Genomic DNA, 17,941 nt, shown 5'->3' on the forward strand with positions numbered 1-17,941 from the left:
GTATCACAGGATGTTGAGGGGACTCCGGGACTCGAACCTAGTTCCGCGTTCTAAAGTCTGCAGCTCTAACCTATAGGCCACATCGCTTTCCTAGTTTTCCGCTAGGGGAGAGGATGTGGTCCGTCGGCTGCGCTGCCACCTCTGGTGCAGGAAACCAGGGTTCGAGCCTCGAGGTCGCGTCCACATCCTGTGATTCTGGGCAAATCACTTAATCTCCCGTTCCTGAATTTGTCAAGTAAATACGGTGCTCGTGTAAAGCGCTCCAATACCTTCGGGTCGAGTTCGCGCTATAGAAATATGCAAAAACATAAAATAAGCACAGTAGACTACACGGAATGAAGATCAGAGGTTAACCCCCACCCAAGATTACAAATTGGGTCGAAGTATGCTCATTTAAGCACCCCACCTCCTCACGCCAGGAGACCATAAAGGAGGGGGAAAAGTTTTGGAAAGAATTCAGCCTTTTTTCCCGCCGTCTCTCCCTCCCCCCTCCTCTCTCCCTCCTCCCGTCCAGCCCACTGAGTCAGGGGGGCTGCCCCTGCTGATGCAACGTCTGCACCTCCCCTGGATCTTTGGCATTTACTCCACACACAGACACTCTTCATCTCGGCCTCTTCTTCTCCTCCTCCCCTCCATCCCGAGAAGGAGACTGCCGGGCAAGAACGGGGGCGAAGGACAACCGACACAGCCCCCGCCACATTTCTTCACGGACATGCACCTCCGGCGGAGCCCCCACACCCCGCCCCCATGGGGCACGCTCCTGGGCGCCCTCTGCCTGCTCGTCATCACCAGCGCCTCGGCAGACCCAGGTAAGGCGGAGAAAATTCCAGTTCTGCCCGCTTGTTTTTTTGTTGCATATTTATATAGCGCGAACTCGACCCGAAGGTATTGGAGCGCTTTACATAAGCACCGTATTTACATTACATTACATATTCGGGCACGGGGAGATTAAGTGATTTGCCCAAAATCACAGGATGTGGACGGGACCTCGAGGCTCGAACTCTGGTTTCCAGCACCAAAGTGGGCAGTTTAGCAAACGGACCACATCCTCTCCCCTAGCAGCCGGATGGTCCGTAGGGGCGTCAGAAAGGGGGCTGAAACCCCCTGACTTCAGTAGCATTTTACACAATTTAAAGATTCAGCGTGCCTCTTGCCTGTTTTCTCATTATACATTTTTTTTCTGCCTCCTTTTGGAAAGGAAACTGCTGTGTAGTTCGTGTGTGAGGAGAGAAAGTGCAGTGCTCGGAGTGAAAACAGATGTGCAGGGGGTTATTTTTACGTGGGGGCGGGAGAGGAGCGGACAATGGGCGCTTGGAATAGTCGATTTAAAAATAGTTCTGTACAGAGAAGCAACTAGAGCCATATTTCGGGGGTGGGGGGGGGCTAAGAAAACATTTCGAGAGGGGACTGAATCTTTAAGCAATAGGCAGAGTGGAGCTGCAGGGGCTTAGAAGGGGTGAAACAACAGCGAGGCCTCATTAACATGCAAATGGTCTTTTAAAGACCTGTGAAGTGCTCGGGTGCGGCTGTGTGTCACCGGGAAGCTGTCTAATCCCGGGCTGCCGCACACGAGGGGGGGGGGGGGGCTGAAGCCTTTTGAGTCCAATGGGTGTTGCGCGCCTGGTTCTGTACCCCTTTATTTAAAATGCGCTTTTATTGATCTTTTTCTTCTATAAAGTGAACAGAGCAGTAGTCATCTGTCTGGTTACTTCAAGTGTTTGTACTATTTAAACTAACAAGTAGTTTTAAATTCCTCCCAAAATAATACCGGGGCTCAACCTCACGCAGTGATTCCGTTTACTAACCCCCAAACAAATACTGGGGTGTCTCGGGTCCTGCTAGGGGCCACAGCAGCTTCTGCGTGGTGTGAGGAAGTGTAATTCTTTGGATGGATTGTGTAGGCTGAAGACCGCCCTGATATATACCGAGTAATGTCAAGCTGCATTTATGGATGGTGGAGAGGCAAGGATTAGAGTTAAATGGGGCAATATAGAGTCGATTTCTAACCCTGGCTTCCCACTTGATCTCGCTGTGTGATCTTGGGAAGCTGAGATTAATGATTCCCCCAGTGTCTCATCTTTTTTTATAGTCCTACGTCCAGTGTTTAGACATCAGCTCACATGCCATTAAAAAACAAGCATTGGAAATGCAATCGTTCTCGCATTTGTTTGTTAGAGCGTTTGGCTTTTCTAATGGTATTGTATTTTAGCTATGTGTTATTGAGTGTATGTATGCGATGTGTCGTGGAATTATGTGGTTTGGATTGTAATTGTTAGCTGTGTAGCAGTATGAAGCTGAGTTAGGAGGAGAAGAATGTGAAGATTTGGGAAGGAGAGTGAGGAGGAGAAGAAAAGCATGAGGCAGAAGAAAGAGTGAGGAGAGGAGTATGAGGGAAAAGGAAGAGAGTGAAGAGGAGAGCAGCGTGAGGTAGAAGGAAGGAGAGTGAGGAGACAGTATGAGGCACTTAGAAGACCTGGGTGCAAAGTGACGTCAGTCCCTCAGCCCTCCCAACAGCACTGCTTCTGTGCTTACCGCCCTTGCAGGGCATCACTTAGAAGAACTAGGTCCAAAGTGACGTCAGCCCCTCAGCCCTCTCACCAGCACTGCTTCACTTACAAGGCATCAGTCAAGTGACGTCAGTCCCCCAGCCCTGCCACCAGTGTTCTTCTCTTGTGATAACGGAGGGCTCTACTGGGGTCAGGGCCTCGCTGCTGGCCTCTCAGGCTTCCCGCTGTGCTTCAGATTTATAATGTACAAGCCCAGCACTGCTCTACTCTGTGTCTAATCCATATGATCCCCGCTCCCTCAGATGAAGTAAAGCATTTCCAAGCTCAGCATCGCCATAAATTATCCAAAACAGCAGCAGGGTGATCATCCAGGAACACACGAAATAAACGACGCGTGGGAGATGCTGGCAGAGGTAAATTACCCGTTGATTCGGATGCATTTGCGCTCATCTGTAGAGGGAGTTTCCCAGGGCAGAGGAGCGCGAAACATATGTCCCAGACACCTGCTCCGCGCGGGCCCTCTGCCTAACGTGTAAACACTTCCACCCCTCTCTTGGGTCCTACCTGCGTGCGCTGTGTTGGCAGCTGCTAGGGGGGGTTCTGTCGTCCCGGCAGCTCCGCAGGCAGTGTTTGTTGTCTGTGGGGCATTAGTACGAAGAGTTTGATGCTGGGGTGATGGTCTGGTGCTCAAATCATGGCTGAAGTCTCACTGACCCACATCATTACACGCCCACTCTTGAGCACGCCCCTGACAATGGACCATCAATGTCTCGAAGATTCCAGGGTTGCCTTTCAGTACCCCATTCCTGCCCGCACTGCTTAATTTGTAAAACCAAATAAAAGAAGTGACGGGTCCCAAGTGTTTCCTAAGGAGCCCGTCACTGCCCCGGCCAAATGTCAGGGCTGCTTATTGACAATACTGCCAGTCCCATCTCACGTCTCTCTTCCTAGTTCTTACCGCACCCTAGAGTTATTGGTTAGAAGAGGCGCTTCAGGCGTCTGCTGCTCCCTTCCGAAGCTTGGATTGCCGCTAAACCGTTTATCACAAAGTGGCACCTAGAACGAGCACAAACAACCGTGCGAGTAGGAATGTCTTGATCGCGCGCAGATGAGCAACATTCCTCCTAAACAAAGTTCCTGTCTTACTAGCAGCAATTCCCCACCTCACGCGTGTTCACAAGTGAGAGTGAACAAAACGACCGCCACCCGCCTTGAGAGGCCCCCCTCCCCAAGGCGACTGTCCGCTCAGCCCACACCCATGCAAACCACCTCCGACCTCCTTCGCATCTCTCACCGCACAAACACCCGTCGTACCGCCCCAGCACCCCCTCTGTCGTGTCAGGTGCCACGGTAACACCCGCTGTTATTTACAGGAATTATAGTAATTCCTGTGACTAGGGTGACCAACTGGCATTGGTGCAAATTCAGGACAGTGAGAGTAAAAATTCAGGACAACGGGTCAAAATTCAGGACACAAATTCAGGACAGGAGGTCAAAATTCAGGACAATAGATACGTTTTACAGACACATCAGAGGAGGTCGCGCAATAGTATATAAGTAAGCCCACATATTCAACCATTTGCAAACCTATCATCATGTATACTTCCATCTATCATTTCACTCATCCATTCCTTCATCCATCCTTTCACTCATCCATCCATCATCCATCCACCCTTTCACCCTATCCATCTGTACACTCATCCATCCACTCTTCTACCCATCCATCCATTCACTCATCCATCCAGCCATTTACCCCTTTACCCATCCAGCCATCCTTTCACTTACTCATCCAGTCACCCAGTCACTCATCCTTCCACCCTTTCAGTCATCCATCCATCCTCCCTTTGTCTCTCCATTGAACCGTTCACTTAGCCATCCTTTCTTCCTTCCATCCACCCACCCACCCATCCATCTACTCATCAATTCATCCATTGACCCTATCACTCATCCATCCTTTTTCTCATCCATCTATCCTTTCACTCCTTCACACATCTATTCATCCTTTGGTCCATCTACCCTCCCTTTCACTCACTCATCCATCCTTACATCCACCCTTTCACTCATCCGTCCATCCATCCATTCACCCTTGAACTTATCAATTCATCAATCCATCCACCTTTTCACTCATCCATCCTTTCACTCATCCATCCTTTCACTCATCCATCCACCCTTTTACCCATCCAGCTACCCTTCCACCCATACATCCAGCTATTTACCTTTTCTCTCATCCATCCTTCCACTCACTCATCAATCCATCCATCCATCCATCCATCCTCTCTCATTCTCCATCTATTCAATCTTTAATTCACCCATTCACCCTTTCACTAATTCATCCAGCCACCCACCCATCACTTAATTTACTCACTCGTCCACCTTTCCATATTAATTTTGAGCTGAGCCTTTTTGAGAAGAGGCCCATCAAGAACTTCACCCTCGCTGCAGGAGCCCTTCCAGGACTGGGGCAGAAGCCACCCAGGGCGGAGACCGGATCCACCACAGGGGGGACAGGAGCCATCACGGGGGGGGGGGCGAGGGACAGGAGCCACCACATGGGAGGACAGGAGCCATCACTGGGGGGGGGGGGCAGGAGCCATCACAAGAGGGGGAACAGGATCCACCAGGGTGGGCACAGGGGTGGGCATGCAGTATTCAGGTATCATCTTGGCCCTTCCAGGGTGGGGGTAGGGCTCCCTCCTGGACAAGACAACGAGAAGACAGGCTCTCTTTCTAAAATGTTAGTTTTGCCACCCCACACTGATGTACAGTACTTAAAGGAGATACTCCAAGAGAACTGATATAACGGATTGTCCTCCATACTTTGTTAATCAGTGTGGGTGCGATTGTGCCATTTCTTTATTTTATTACATTTTAGACTGCATGTTTGCAGAACCGAGGTTTGCTTACAATTTAGTGACAGTAATTAAGCTCTGTGAAGAGAACCACGTGCTGCCTCGGTGTAATCAGGGTCGGTTCTAGGATGTTTGGGGCCCTGGGCAGAGAGAGAATGTGTGAGGCCCCTCTAAATTGCAGAGACACGACGCATTCAGGGCTGTTTGCATCTGAATAGATGCCCCTGCGCCTGAAGCTGCAGCCCCTCCCTTTCAGTCACCTTCAAGCACCTCTTAACAGCTCATCAAGGGCTGAAGGTGTGGGGGTTGCCATCCCGCTGTGCCTCTCTAATGCTGCTGGGTATCTGAGCTTTGGTACAGCATCGGAGTCAAGCAGGGAGGTGGGTGGAAGCTGTGACAAATGGTGTCCGTTAAAGAATCCTTCACGGACAACGGACAGACGGACAAAATTACGGACTGTCCCGTGAAATTTACGGACGGTTGGTCACCCTACCTGTGTACAGTCAATCCTTAGCACACGTCCTCTTGTCAAACATAAAATTATTTCGTGTTTTCACATTTACAGTACATATCAGTTGGCAGAAGAAATAAGTTAGTCTCCTCTTATGGGTGGTTCTTTATTCATTAGGTGTCTTCAATGCGGTACACAACAGCCAGCCAACACGTGTTTCGTCGCAAAAAGGGAATGTAGTCCCGCGACTTTTTCAAGGCTGTGTTACAAAAGAAATTGAGAACCTATATAGTACATAACTTGAAAACATGTACTCAATGGTAATGTCAAAACAACAAGGTGGTGAAACTCAAGAACCGACTGAACGCGGGTGAGCTATGTAGTCCATTGCAATAACAATAAGTGTGAGTGAAAACAATCCATTTTGATTCAAGAGAAAATAAAGTAATCAAAAAGTTTCTATGATTCTAATAATAGTGGAGAGAGCTTGAAAATCGTGCTGTAGTGGGGAAATACGCCGAAAAACAAAGTAGATCCTATTTGTGAGTGGCTACCCACGTGAGCATAGTCGTGGTGTGAAGTGGCGAGTTCGGTTCACTATATTTAAGACCATACGGTGTGCGTCTCTATCTGTGCTCATGTGAAGATCGTTTTTGTGCCATATATCGGTGAAGAAAAGCGTGAACGTGAGATTGAAGGTCATCCGGTCATAGCTACCTATTCCTGGCTTGGTTAAGTATTTCTGGAAAGAATGAACATATCTATATTTAGTTCTCGTGAAGAGGACTCTCAGAAACCAAATCCGATTAAATACATGGACATTATTTGTTAAAGTAAAAACACCTACTTATTAGGTGGTGATAATTCCAAACCACCTATGGTTTCTGTAGTAATGGCATCACTTTCTTCAAGACTTAATGTTCTTTGGTCAGGTTCAATAGATTTTTCAGTACTGTGAAGAATAAGTTTAAGCGAGTTACTTCACCTACCACACTGACTATAAACTATTGATGCTGACGCTGTGGTACAGGGTAATATATTATTAGGGCAAAAAGCTAAGCGTGGTCTAAAGAATCTATCCTTTACTATGAACAGGATTAGTCAAAGTGATATTGAAATCCGAGGTTCAGCTATGACAAAAAATGACATCTGTCGTGTTGCGAGTAAAATAACTATAATATAATGACGCGCGTTTTAATGGTGCAGGTTCATATTCAATAGAAAACGTCCCTGGCTAAGGGTCTGTTATCAGAATGCGCCCTTGTCTGTTTATTATCCGATTGTAAAAAATGGTGTGAGTTGTAAGGAATAAAAATCGAGGGTAACCACATGTAAATCACGTTGATGCGGAGTATACTCATGACGAAATCTCTATCTGTCATTAATCTGAACTGATCCTGTATACATATCAAAACAGCGTAAACCTTCAGTTTGTGTTTAACGGCCCTGTTATTTCAGCGTGAAACGACTCATAAACGGAACAGAAAACCTCATTCCAAAGTAATGGAAAAATTCCTCAACTATCCTCTCTGTTCACTGGGTAAAAAATCCTAATACACTCAGAATCGTAACGAGCTCGAACTGCGCTTACCTTATATGATTGAAAAATAGAGCCGGAGTGATGCCCGTCTTTGGTTTCCCGGTTTGGTGTGTTTGCATGCGAGTGGCTTACCTTGTGATTATATTTCCGGTTTGGAAACGTGAAGCGTAATCACGTGACTAATTCTATTACGTGCCTCTTCCCATGCCGTGAATAGAAAAAGGACTAGGGCGAGTTAACAAATACGGCGGCCATTTTGAAGCTAATTCATTGTATCATCGCGTTAGTGCTAATATCCATTGTGTAGGTCTCTCCAACTATTAGAAACAGTACAAGGATTTAACAATAATATAGTGAAACGAAACTTAGACAGTGTGAATTAAAGACAAGTTGTAAGACATCTTTACCTTAAGTCTCCATACAGTTAATAGACATAATGTGTTCAACAACTGTGAGTTAACAGAAAGGTTGCAAATTGGAAAAAAACATACATTTCTCTTATAGTATTCGCATCAGGATATAAATAGATCTGTAGTTAATATCACATTTTCATTTGAATGTTTTATTAAGCACACAATTTTGTAGTTGCAGTGTGGGTAGAGTAAACCCATAGCCCATTGTGTGTTAATTTTTGGCAATACAGAACTAGTGAATAAATTTGTTGTTTGCGGTAACTTGAATTCAGATACTGGGGGTCTCATCTTCCTAGAAAGTAGTGTAGTTCATGGTCAATGTTAAGACCATGTTCCACACTACGCATTTTTAAAATCCATTGTGCCTCTCTTTGTCTCAGTGTCAGTTCTCTGTTCCCTCCTCTGGGGCTACTTGGCACATGTTCTATTCCATAGAATTTAAATGTGCGGTTAGCTGTTTGAGCAGGGCAAGTAGACATGTGCGCCGCTAATGGGTATCTCATGTCTCCCTGTTTAATCGATCTGGTGTGTTCCCCAATGCGGTCCCGCAAGGGTCTGATTGTGCTACCAATGTAGTATTTATCACATTTGCAATGTATTATATATACTACAAATTTAGTTAGGCAATTGATGTTGGAGTTTATTTTGTATTTCCTTTCTCCTGGTCCCAAGAATTCAGTTTTACGATCATCAGCCCATTTGCACGAGCTACAATGACCGCATGTGTAGAAGCCACATGAATATTGGCTAAACCAATTGGTTGTGGTGATTGTTTTTGGGTAGCTTGGACTCAGTAGGTTCCTCAGTGAGACCCCCCGCCTGTATGTTATGTTGGGTTTGTCTGTAATGAACTCCCTGAGAGTATTGTCTGCCTTTAGTAAGTGCCAATGTCTATTAAGGCTTCTTTTTAAGACTACCGACCAATTGTTGTAACCGGTAATCAGTCTGATTTTATGATCGTTATCTTTCTGTTTGGGTTTGTCCCTCAGTGTTTCAAGTTGGGTTATTTTATTTATTCTTTCTTCAGCTTTCTTCAATAAAGGTTTACTGTAACCCCTCCTTTTGAATCTGGTTAGTATTCCTTTTTTCTGAGTCTGAAATTCATCCTCCCTACTGCAATTACGTCTGGTTCTAGTCAGTTCTCCAAATGGGATAGAGCGTATTTGGTGAAAGGGATGTGCACTACTAGCATGTAAAAGGGAATTGCAAGCTGTTGCCTTACGGTACAGTCTACTTTCAATTTTATTGTTATATATGTACAATTCTACATCTAGAAATGATATGTGCGTTTTGCTGTGTTCCATGGTGAATCTTATGTTAGAGTCGTTGTTGTTAAGAAATTCAAAAAAACTTAAGAGTTTAGAATTCGTTCCTGTCCAGATCATAATACAGTCGTCTAAGTAACGACCCCAAAATAGAATAGAGTCGTTGTATTCGGCACCCAATGAGCCCCAGATTCTCGTCTCCTCGAACCAACCCATGAAAAGGTTGGCGTACGAGGGAGAAAATCTGGAGCCCATTGCCACTCCCTGTGTTTGTCTAAACCATTGTTGTTTGAAAAGAAACACATTGTTGTCCAATATTAATTCTATCATTTCAATTAGCATTTCTGTATGGTTCCAGGAGCTGGCAGCCCTTCTGTTCAACATCCTTTTGACTGCTCTTATGCCAATATCTCTTTTTATACTTGTGTATAGAGCGGTTACATCTAGTGTGACCATAGTCATGTTTTCTTCCCAGTTTAAGTCAGCTAAGGTGCTTAAGATATGCTTAGTGTCCCTTATATACGAAGCTAAGTTGGTTACTAAAGGCTTCAGAAAAATGTCTACGTATTCAGATATCCTTTCTGTCGGACCACCTATGCCAGATATTATCGGTCTTCCAGGTGGGAAAGGAAGATTTTTATGTACTTTCGGTACAGTGTAAATACATGGATATCTTGGTCGGTCAACTTTTAGATAGGTGAATTCATTATCATCAAGTAGTCCCTGTTCTTGCCATTTTTTTAGTTGAGTGTTAATATATTTGGTTAGCATCCAAATAGGATTTCCTGTTAAGGTCTCATAGCATTCAGGGTCACTCAATTGGGTCAGTATTTCTTGTTCATAGTCTGTGCTACGCATGACCACCATATTACCTCCTTTGTCAGCCTCCCTGATTGTTAAGTCTTTGTTGTTACTAAGTGTTTTGAGTGCTAGTCTTTCTTTTTGTGTAAGATTATCCTTCTTCATACGGGAAGCTGTGTTTTTGATGTCGTGTTTGTCTAATTCAGCCGTGACCAATTTATAAAACAGATCTATGTTGTTGCCTCCTGTGAGTGTAGGTGTCCATTTCGATTTTTCTTTTAACTTGCTAGTGATACTGTAATCCGGGTCGATATTCAAGTCTCTCATTATCATGTCAGTTGAAACCACTTCGTCTTCACAATCAGTTAGAGATAGTAACAGTCTGGTGTCTAATAGATCCTGTATTGTTTGTTCATTAGGTAATAATAGACCAAGATTTTGCTGCATGTCTTTATTTGTCACTTTGTTCAATTCGAAATGTTTTTTCAATTTGATACGTCTTATGAACTTAAACAAATCAATTTTGGTTGCACATATGTCACCTATGCTGCTAGGGCAAAAGCTCATCCCTTTGGATAATACGGACAACATATCATTAGTAAGCTCTATATCAGACAGATTCATAACAGATAAATCATTCATTTTCTCACATTCCATGATCTGGTCCTCACCCCGGGACGTTCCGTTTCTCTTGCCCCCTCGTTTTCCCCTCCTTGTTTTTCTCCCTGCATTGGTCTGCGATTCTCTCTGTTGCCTTTTTTTATACGTCTGACCTCTAATAAAAAACTGGTTTCGTTGGAGACATTACCCGTAGCTTCTGCTCTTTCTGGATCACTATCACTAGTCAGATCTGTATCAAGTGAGGTGGTGCTAGAATGAACTGATTTACCCTCCCCCGTTTTGGTGGGTATTATTTTGGGAATCAGGTGATCATACTTTTTAGCAAAAGTAAAAATTCTACCGCTAGCGTAGTCCCGTTCATCTCTTTTGATTTTTCTCATTTTCCGCTGTTTGATATCTGCGACATGTCGTTCTATGATCTCATTTAGAATTACGTAGTTTTTGGTCATTACCTCTGGTAGGTTGAGGTCTTTTATTTCTGTTTCTAACGCTTCAATGTCTTTCTGCAATTTAGCAACCTTCCTATCACAGTTTTCAATTAGGATCTCCATCAGTCTGTTTGAATTATTGTTGAGTTCCTTCTCCCAATCTGCCAATAAATCTGCTTCCAAATCTTCGTAGGTAGGTATTATTTGGGATCTTAGTCCCCTAGGTACCCTCTTTACTTTTATATATTGTCTCAGGGTCGCTGCGTCCCACCACCTGGACATTTCACTAAGTCTCATTTTTTCAAGTCTCAAGAATTTCTCTTTCATACCCTCTTTTTTGGAGGATTGGCCACTTGATTGTGGTGTGGTATTTGACCCTTGATTAGTTAGGTTGTTAAAAAGATCATCTGCCTCTTTGTCTCTCTTCCCCTTATCACTCGCAAAAGTAGTCATGATGCTTTCCCGGCTGCCACCTAGATGTATAAGCTCAAATGCTGTCACTGGGGTTTTGGGTTTAGGTAACGGCGCCACAGGGAAACTTCACATACGTTATCTATTTACTTGCTAAGTAGTATGACGGTGCTAAAAGGTGGGAAGTACCGCCTGACTTCCCAGAAATAAGAGCCTTAGCTCTAAACAATTGTACAGTCAATCCTTAGCACACGTCCTCTTGTCAAACATAAAATTATTTCGTGTTTTCACATTTACAGTACATATCAGTTGGCAGAAGAAATAAGTTACCTACCTGTGACTGGCCTGGTGGAGAATACGGGGGCAGCGTCTAGCGAGTGCTGTGTGCGGCGCCGGCCGCCATTGTCAAACTAAAAGCACACTTGGCGCCAGGCCCGGCTCCAGGAATTTTTATTTGGGTGGGCCAAGGGTGCATTTGGGTGGGCCACTGCGGGCTCGATTTTTTCGCATATATGTCTAGGCAGGCCTGCTTCAGGGCCCTCCTTTATCTTGTTCTTAGTCTTACAAGGCCCAGTAAAATGCACTCTTTTCCAAATCTCTTTCTAAATATTATCACTCTCAAAAAGTGTTTTTTCCATGTAATGTTCCTTTGATGGGAAGAGGAGGTTTCTGAGGTGGGAGTATCAGGCAACTGACACTACTCAGGCTCCCTCTGTCCGAGTCTTCAGGGAGAATTCCTCTGCATTACTACCTCCACATGACCCCGCACACTGCAACGCACTCCCTTAGAGACTTGATTATCCACTACTCCTCTCCAGTGCATCTTATCTCACAGCTGACCTTGGGCCCCAGCCCCATATCAGGCACCATCGGGCTCCACTTTCATTTTTCCCAGTAAAAACATTAGTAAAATCACCTTCAAAATTAAAACATTGAATATAGCAGCAAATATAATTAGCATGCACTTTAAAGTATGTTCCACAGTAGCCTTTATGACCCGACTGCTAATGAAATAAACAAAAACAGAAAGGCCATGACAGGGCCGGCTTTAGCGCTGATGCGAAAGTCTTTTTTGGCGCCACACCAATAACCTCTTTCTCCGTAAATACCTTTACTACCACCTTCCAACAGTGCCCCTCATCCCTCCATGGCCCCCCCCTATTGACCTCATCCTCAGACTCCCTCACTACCACCCTCCACCAGTGCCCCTCATCTCCCCATAGCCCCTCCCCCTCATGACCTCCTCTTCAGATTCCCTCACTGCCACCATCCACCAGTGCCCCTTATCTCTCTGTAGCCCCTCCCCTCATGACCTCCTCCTCAGACTCCCTCACTACCACTCTCCACCAGTGCCCCTCATCTCTCCCTAGCTCCCCCTCCACCCCATGACCTCTTCCTCAGATTCCCTCACTGTCCCCCAGGGCACAAGTCCTAAAAAAAGAAGTGGGGGGACGCTGACGTCACAACAGGAAGTGACGTCACGAAGGGTGGCTTGCACCATCAGACTTATTGTCTCCCCTCGCTCTCCCCTTGGATGCCATTGCATCAGAGAAGCCAGCACGTGAGCAGCGTTCTGAATGAGCTCCGATCTCACCCCAGAGAGGCCAAAGAGTTAATGTGTGGCTCCATTTTCTCCAGTTATCGAGCTCCCGGTAAAATAAGTGGGACGCCGTCCACCTGCGTGGTACCCCGACTCGAGCCCTACTGTCACCGTCCACCAGTGCCCCTCATCGCTCCACAGCCCCTCCCACTACCTCCTCCTCAGATTCCGTCACTGCCACCCTCCACCAGTGCCCCTCATTGCTCCGTAGCCCCTCTCTCATATGCATTTCATTTGTTGTATAGCGCTACTCATATCAGTGTAGTGTGTGTCAGTACTTTACACCACGCACACATTATACAGAGACAATGAATCATACAAGTATGTAAATCAGTCTACAGGGAATGTCACATAAGCCAATGAGGATAACAAGGTGTATGAATCACATGTCATCCACACTGGTGGGCAGTATATTTTGAGAGGGTTTGGTCTGGGGAAACTCAACCTTAGGATTTAAAAAGTATTCCATGGGGGTCAGCTTTACTGATAAAAATGTATATCTGCCCGAACATACTCATTTTAGCAACATTAGAATGATGAAAGGCTGAGGTAGTTCTAACTATATCACAAAACAAAAAAAGCGAAGTTCTAACTATTCCATTCATGTTTGTATGCAGCTCTTTGGTGACAGTTCATTGGTCACTGTCCTATGTTAGGATTGTAACTTCTGAACTGCAAGTAACACAAGGATCTCTGTGACAAAGGCAGTAACCCACTGAGCTTTCTCAGAAAATACAGTTCATCTGCATTTAACCCCTTCGGTGCTCATGACGGAACGGTTCCGTCATGAGCCACGGTTGAGCTGTGCTCATGACGGAACCGTTCCGTCATGACCCCGCCCGCGCAAGATTCCGTCAGCACAGCGGCGGAATCTGCGCAGCATGGAAGGGGTTAAAAACTACTAACAGACAAATGATTGCTCTCCTGCAGGATCATTAATCACCAGCGTTATCTGGGCATCTTTTATTGTCTTATTGTTGTCCTGCGTCAGACATGATAATGATAAAAACTGTTTAAATGAAGCACACACAAAGTATGTGTCCTGCTGGGCCTGTGCATATTTTTAAAAGAAAAACAAATAGTAACACATTCTCTTACCTACTACTCCATTAGTCAAACTTTGTGTCACAGCCTGATGTGCTAAGATGCTGCAGGGGTCAGGAAAGGTGAATAGGAATAAACAAACTTATTTTCTCCTGTGCTGCATAGAAAAAGAAATATCCACACAGCAGAACAGTAGGCAACGGTTACCGTTGTCAAAGAAAGGATTTGTCGCCTTTTGCGATGTGGAGATGAAGGGGTGAAAAAATAAACAAAGCCTCATTAACATGTAAATGGTCTTTGAAAGACCTGTGAAGTACTCGGGGTGCGGCTGTGATAATCTCAAACACTGTCTGTGTGTGTGCGCCCGGGAAGCTGTCTCAGCCCGGGCGCGCACACACACTGACAGCCCTTTGAGCCCAATGCCGTTGTGCGCCTGCCTTAAAGCCCTCACTGCGAGGGCCAAGGCTCCCGTTTGGGTGGGCCAGGCTCATGTTTGGGTGGGCATGGCCCACCCGCTAGAACCGGGCCTGCTTGGCGCACTGAATAACGAGGCTTGGCCTGAGGGAGATGGCAACAGGAGCACGCTGCGCCACCTGGGGTCCCAGGACGAGGTAAAAGAGCCCGCCCGAGGCTCATTTTAAACTAGCTGTCAGCGTTGTGAGAAAAATATAGTGTGTCCCTGCTAATGAAGGAGACCGTGTAACGCTGCAAGTGAAAGATCCAGTCCGGGTGGGCCGTCCCAAAAGGAGACAGGGCGGTAAAAAGGAGGGACTAAGAAGCCTCCTTTTCAATCAGGAGCCAGCGTTTAGCATGGAGGATGACGCCACAAAATCAAAATGATGGGCGGGGCTTCAAGTCCCCTTCGGAAAGCATACTGATGGCAATAAGCTTCGCAAAGCAAGGAGCGCATGTGCACTCCAGCGCTAGGTCTGCGAGACCTAAAAAAGGACATTTATATTCCAACCGCCCCCTGCAAATCTGGCCAACAAGCTCACCACCTGCAGTGACTCTTGGCACAGCTCTGGCCGGCACATCTTCAAACTTGAGACCGAGTGAAAAAAGGAAAATAAAAGGTAACAAGATATCTCCTGCTATGCACCCAGGGTCCAGAACAATATCCAGTAGCCATCACTACCGCCTCAACACCGCTCCAGTTCAGGAGAAAAAGAACGCTACATCATGGCGCAACTGTACACGCCCACTATCAGAACTCGCTACTCCTCCAATCACACGTTGACTGTATCTTTTCTTTTGAAGCAGTCCACTGCCTTTCGGCTAGGTTTGTGGTATACAAATAGCACAGGCACTTATACAGTCAGAAGGTAGATGGTGGTCCTGGTTTGACTGTGATTCTGGACTCCGCTCTCTGCAGTGCTAGAAAATGAAATATAAAGGTGCTATTACTCACTATGCCTCAGTACTTGTTTACTTCTCTGGTTTGTAGGTACTCTCCCGTTAAAAGTCGCGGATCCCTGTTGAGAACTGCTGGTATTCTCTATTTCAAATAAAAGAGGTACAAGTACGCGGTACCTGGCAGTACCTGCCTGTTGAAAGCACTGAGTCGCTGGTAATACCAGGATGTACATGGTGCATAAGGTGTAGTCGAAGATACCTGGTAAAATCATCAGGGCTAGTTAGTTAGGGATTTTGGTTCAGGATAAATATTAAGTGAAGTTGCCTTGTTTTGTGTACAGGTGCGTTTGCATTAAAATATTTTGCATAATGTGCATTGATAGTCCACTGCATTTGCACCACTGTACATGGTTCTACCCCACCCATCATGCCCCAGGCCTTTGGGTCAAGAAGAGTTCTACTCAGAGGTGTCTGGTTGGGATCAATTGTGGCAGAGAGGAGTCCAACCTGCTAAGACTGATTTTGATACAGCAAATACCGATTGATTGTGACCCTGGAATTTGGGGCCATATCAGATTTGTGTCCCTCAATGCTTTTGCATTCTCCAATTCTGGTCCTGGGTAATGTGTTTCAACTTCAGATTCTGGTTATGCTTATTTGACTGCAATGGATTCTAGTGTAATGTGGGTTGGCTTCGACCAATCCTTACCATGAGTGGCCTAGCTTTTGAGGCCCTACTTTCAGTAAGAACCTGAAGTAGCAGCACCTCGATGGGACCAATCAGTACCCAGAAGGATCTAGCAGGGACTGATTGTGGCACAGAGGGGATGAGGTCAGACCAATTTTGATGCAGCAGATTCTGGGCCAATTTGATTGTGGTCCTGAAAAACCTGGCCTCATCTAATTCTGCCCACGTATATTTTGTGTGCCTCTGATTCTCACCACAGCCGTTTTGGACACCTCTGATATTTGGAAAAGTACATGTTTCATGTACTCTCTCGCTTTTATGTCGAGCTCCTCGAAATAATGGAGTTCTTTGATGAGTTTGTTGTGTTCATGGACCTGTTGGTGTCCCATTGGAGATGATAGTGAAGAGGCTGCAACTTATGTTTCGCCTTGGCTGTCGAGTGCTCTAAGGCCCATTGACTGTTCGTTTTCAACTCCAGGTGTTACTCAAATAGACCGGTAATAAGTCCCTCCTCAACTTAAAAAGTAAATGAAAAATTCATATTGTCTATACCTCTTCTGCACTGTCCCTACAGCCTTCTCTGTATTTGGCACCACCATGCTCAAGAAACACAGTTTCCTCCTTTCCCCAGAACTGTTCTACTTTAGTTGTGATTGGTTACCCTGATTTTGGAATTGATTTAAACATTTATATAGTCCTTTCATTTCTGAAGATAACCTGATTTAAGTCGCTGTTGAAACAAGAATCTAAATTCTGATGTCGAGCTCCTGGGTATGGTAATTCCTGGGTCCCATATTTCCCTATTGAGATTGTCCCAACTTGAAAATATTGACGGAGATCAGCCATTTCTTATATACTGGCCCCAGACGTGTCTTATACCAAAGGAGACGCTGTTGTGGATGACCTCGGTTTATTGTCCCAAGTCGCTTTGCAGAAACTTGATGACTAGTTGAGTTTCTAACAGGTATATATCCACTCCGTCCTTGTGCCACAATGACCTTTGGCTGTAAGATCTTTGGCAGCCATGTTAATTGAACATCTATCGCCTTGAATTTCATGGCTATACATATGTTTTGAGTCATATCTTTAGCACCTTCTATTTTTATTTTGTTTGTGTGTCTTAGATGGGACAGCTCGGTTGTCCCTGTCTGTATATAAGGTCCTATTCTTCATGGGAGTTCTAGCACTGTTTGACCTCTGAAGTTATTGAGTGTTGGTTTACTCTGTCATGCTGTACCTGAGTTTCTAACCCATCTAGTAGAGTAAACCATGACTGCTTGCCCTCGCTACCCCAAGTGAGTCAAGTGCTTAAAAGGAAAAACCTTACTTGTCTAAATATGGTGATACGGTGACCCTGGGGCACCTGTGATAAATGACAGGGAGAACACTTGCAGTGCCTTGACGTAGCTCACCATAAGTGGGGATTTGTCAGAGGATTTAAGATTTTAGATTTGAACTTGCATGTCGCTTCGACTAAAGTTCTTCAGGTGAATGTACGTTTTTAGGTCTCGCGACCTGCGTTGCACTGCGCAGCAGTGCTTGCGCAGGTCGTGAGACCTTTAGTAGGTGAAAAACGGGGAAATCAAGCTGAACAAAGGAATCGCACACGCTTGTGCGTGTGCGATTCCTTTTCAGCTCCCCCATTGGCCTTTGCGTGCGTCTTATTCTAAAAGACTGCACGCAATTGGCTCGAGGCACGCGCATAGCTCCTCCTATTACGTGGACCAAGCGCGTAATAGACACCAATAGGCCGTGGGAGGAGATATGATAGTGCCCAGACACAGGCGTGACGCGCGCGCCACTTGTTTTTCTTTACTTTTGGTATAAGCGCGGCACCCGCGCTTTACTTTTGATGTTATAAGTACAGCGTGGGTGCCGCGATTATACCAAAGGTAAAGGAATAGAAAAAACCATCTATTTCTTTTCTTTTGGTATAATCGCGGCACCCGCGATTTACTTTTAATGTTATA

The 17,941-nt window shown here is 45.5% G+C and overlaps 1 protein-coding gene across 1 annotated transcript in view; it reads left to right on the forward strand.

The window, feature by feature from the left end:
• The first annotated feature begins 544 nt into the window (after nucleotides 1-544).
• The window catches only part of LOC146870357 (C-type mannose receptor 2-like), a 937,589-nt gene continuing 920,192 nt past the window's right edge, over nucleotides 545-17,941 (forward strand). The window contains 4 exon segments of the mRNA XM_085640508.1: nucleotides 545-620; nucleotides 623-658; nucleotides 661-696; nucleotides 699-809. Of these exon segments, the coding sequence (XP_085496634.1) occupies nucleotides 545-620; nucleotides 623-658; nucleotides 661-696; nucleotides 699-809 (259 nt within the window).

Source organism: Triturus cristatus, chromosome 1_1 (genome assembly GCF_964204655.1).
Source record: "Triturus cristatus chromosome 1_1, aTriCri1.1, whole genome shotgun sequence".
In the NCBI taxonomy this organism is placed as follows: domain Eukaryota; kingdom Metazoa; phylum Chordata; class Amphibia; order Caudata; family Salamandridae; genus Triturus; species Triturus cristatus.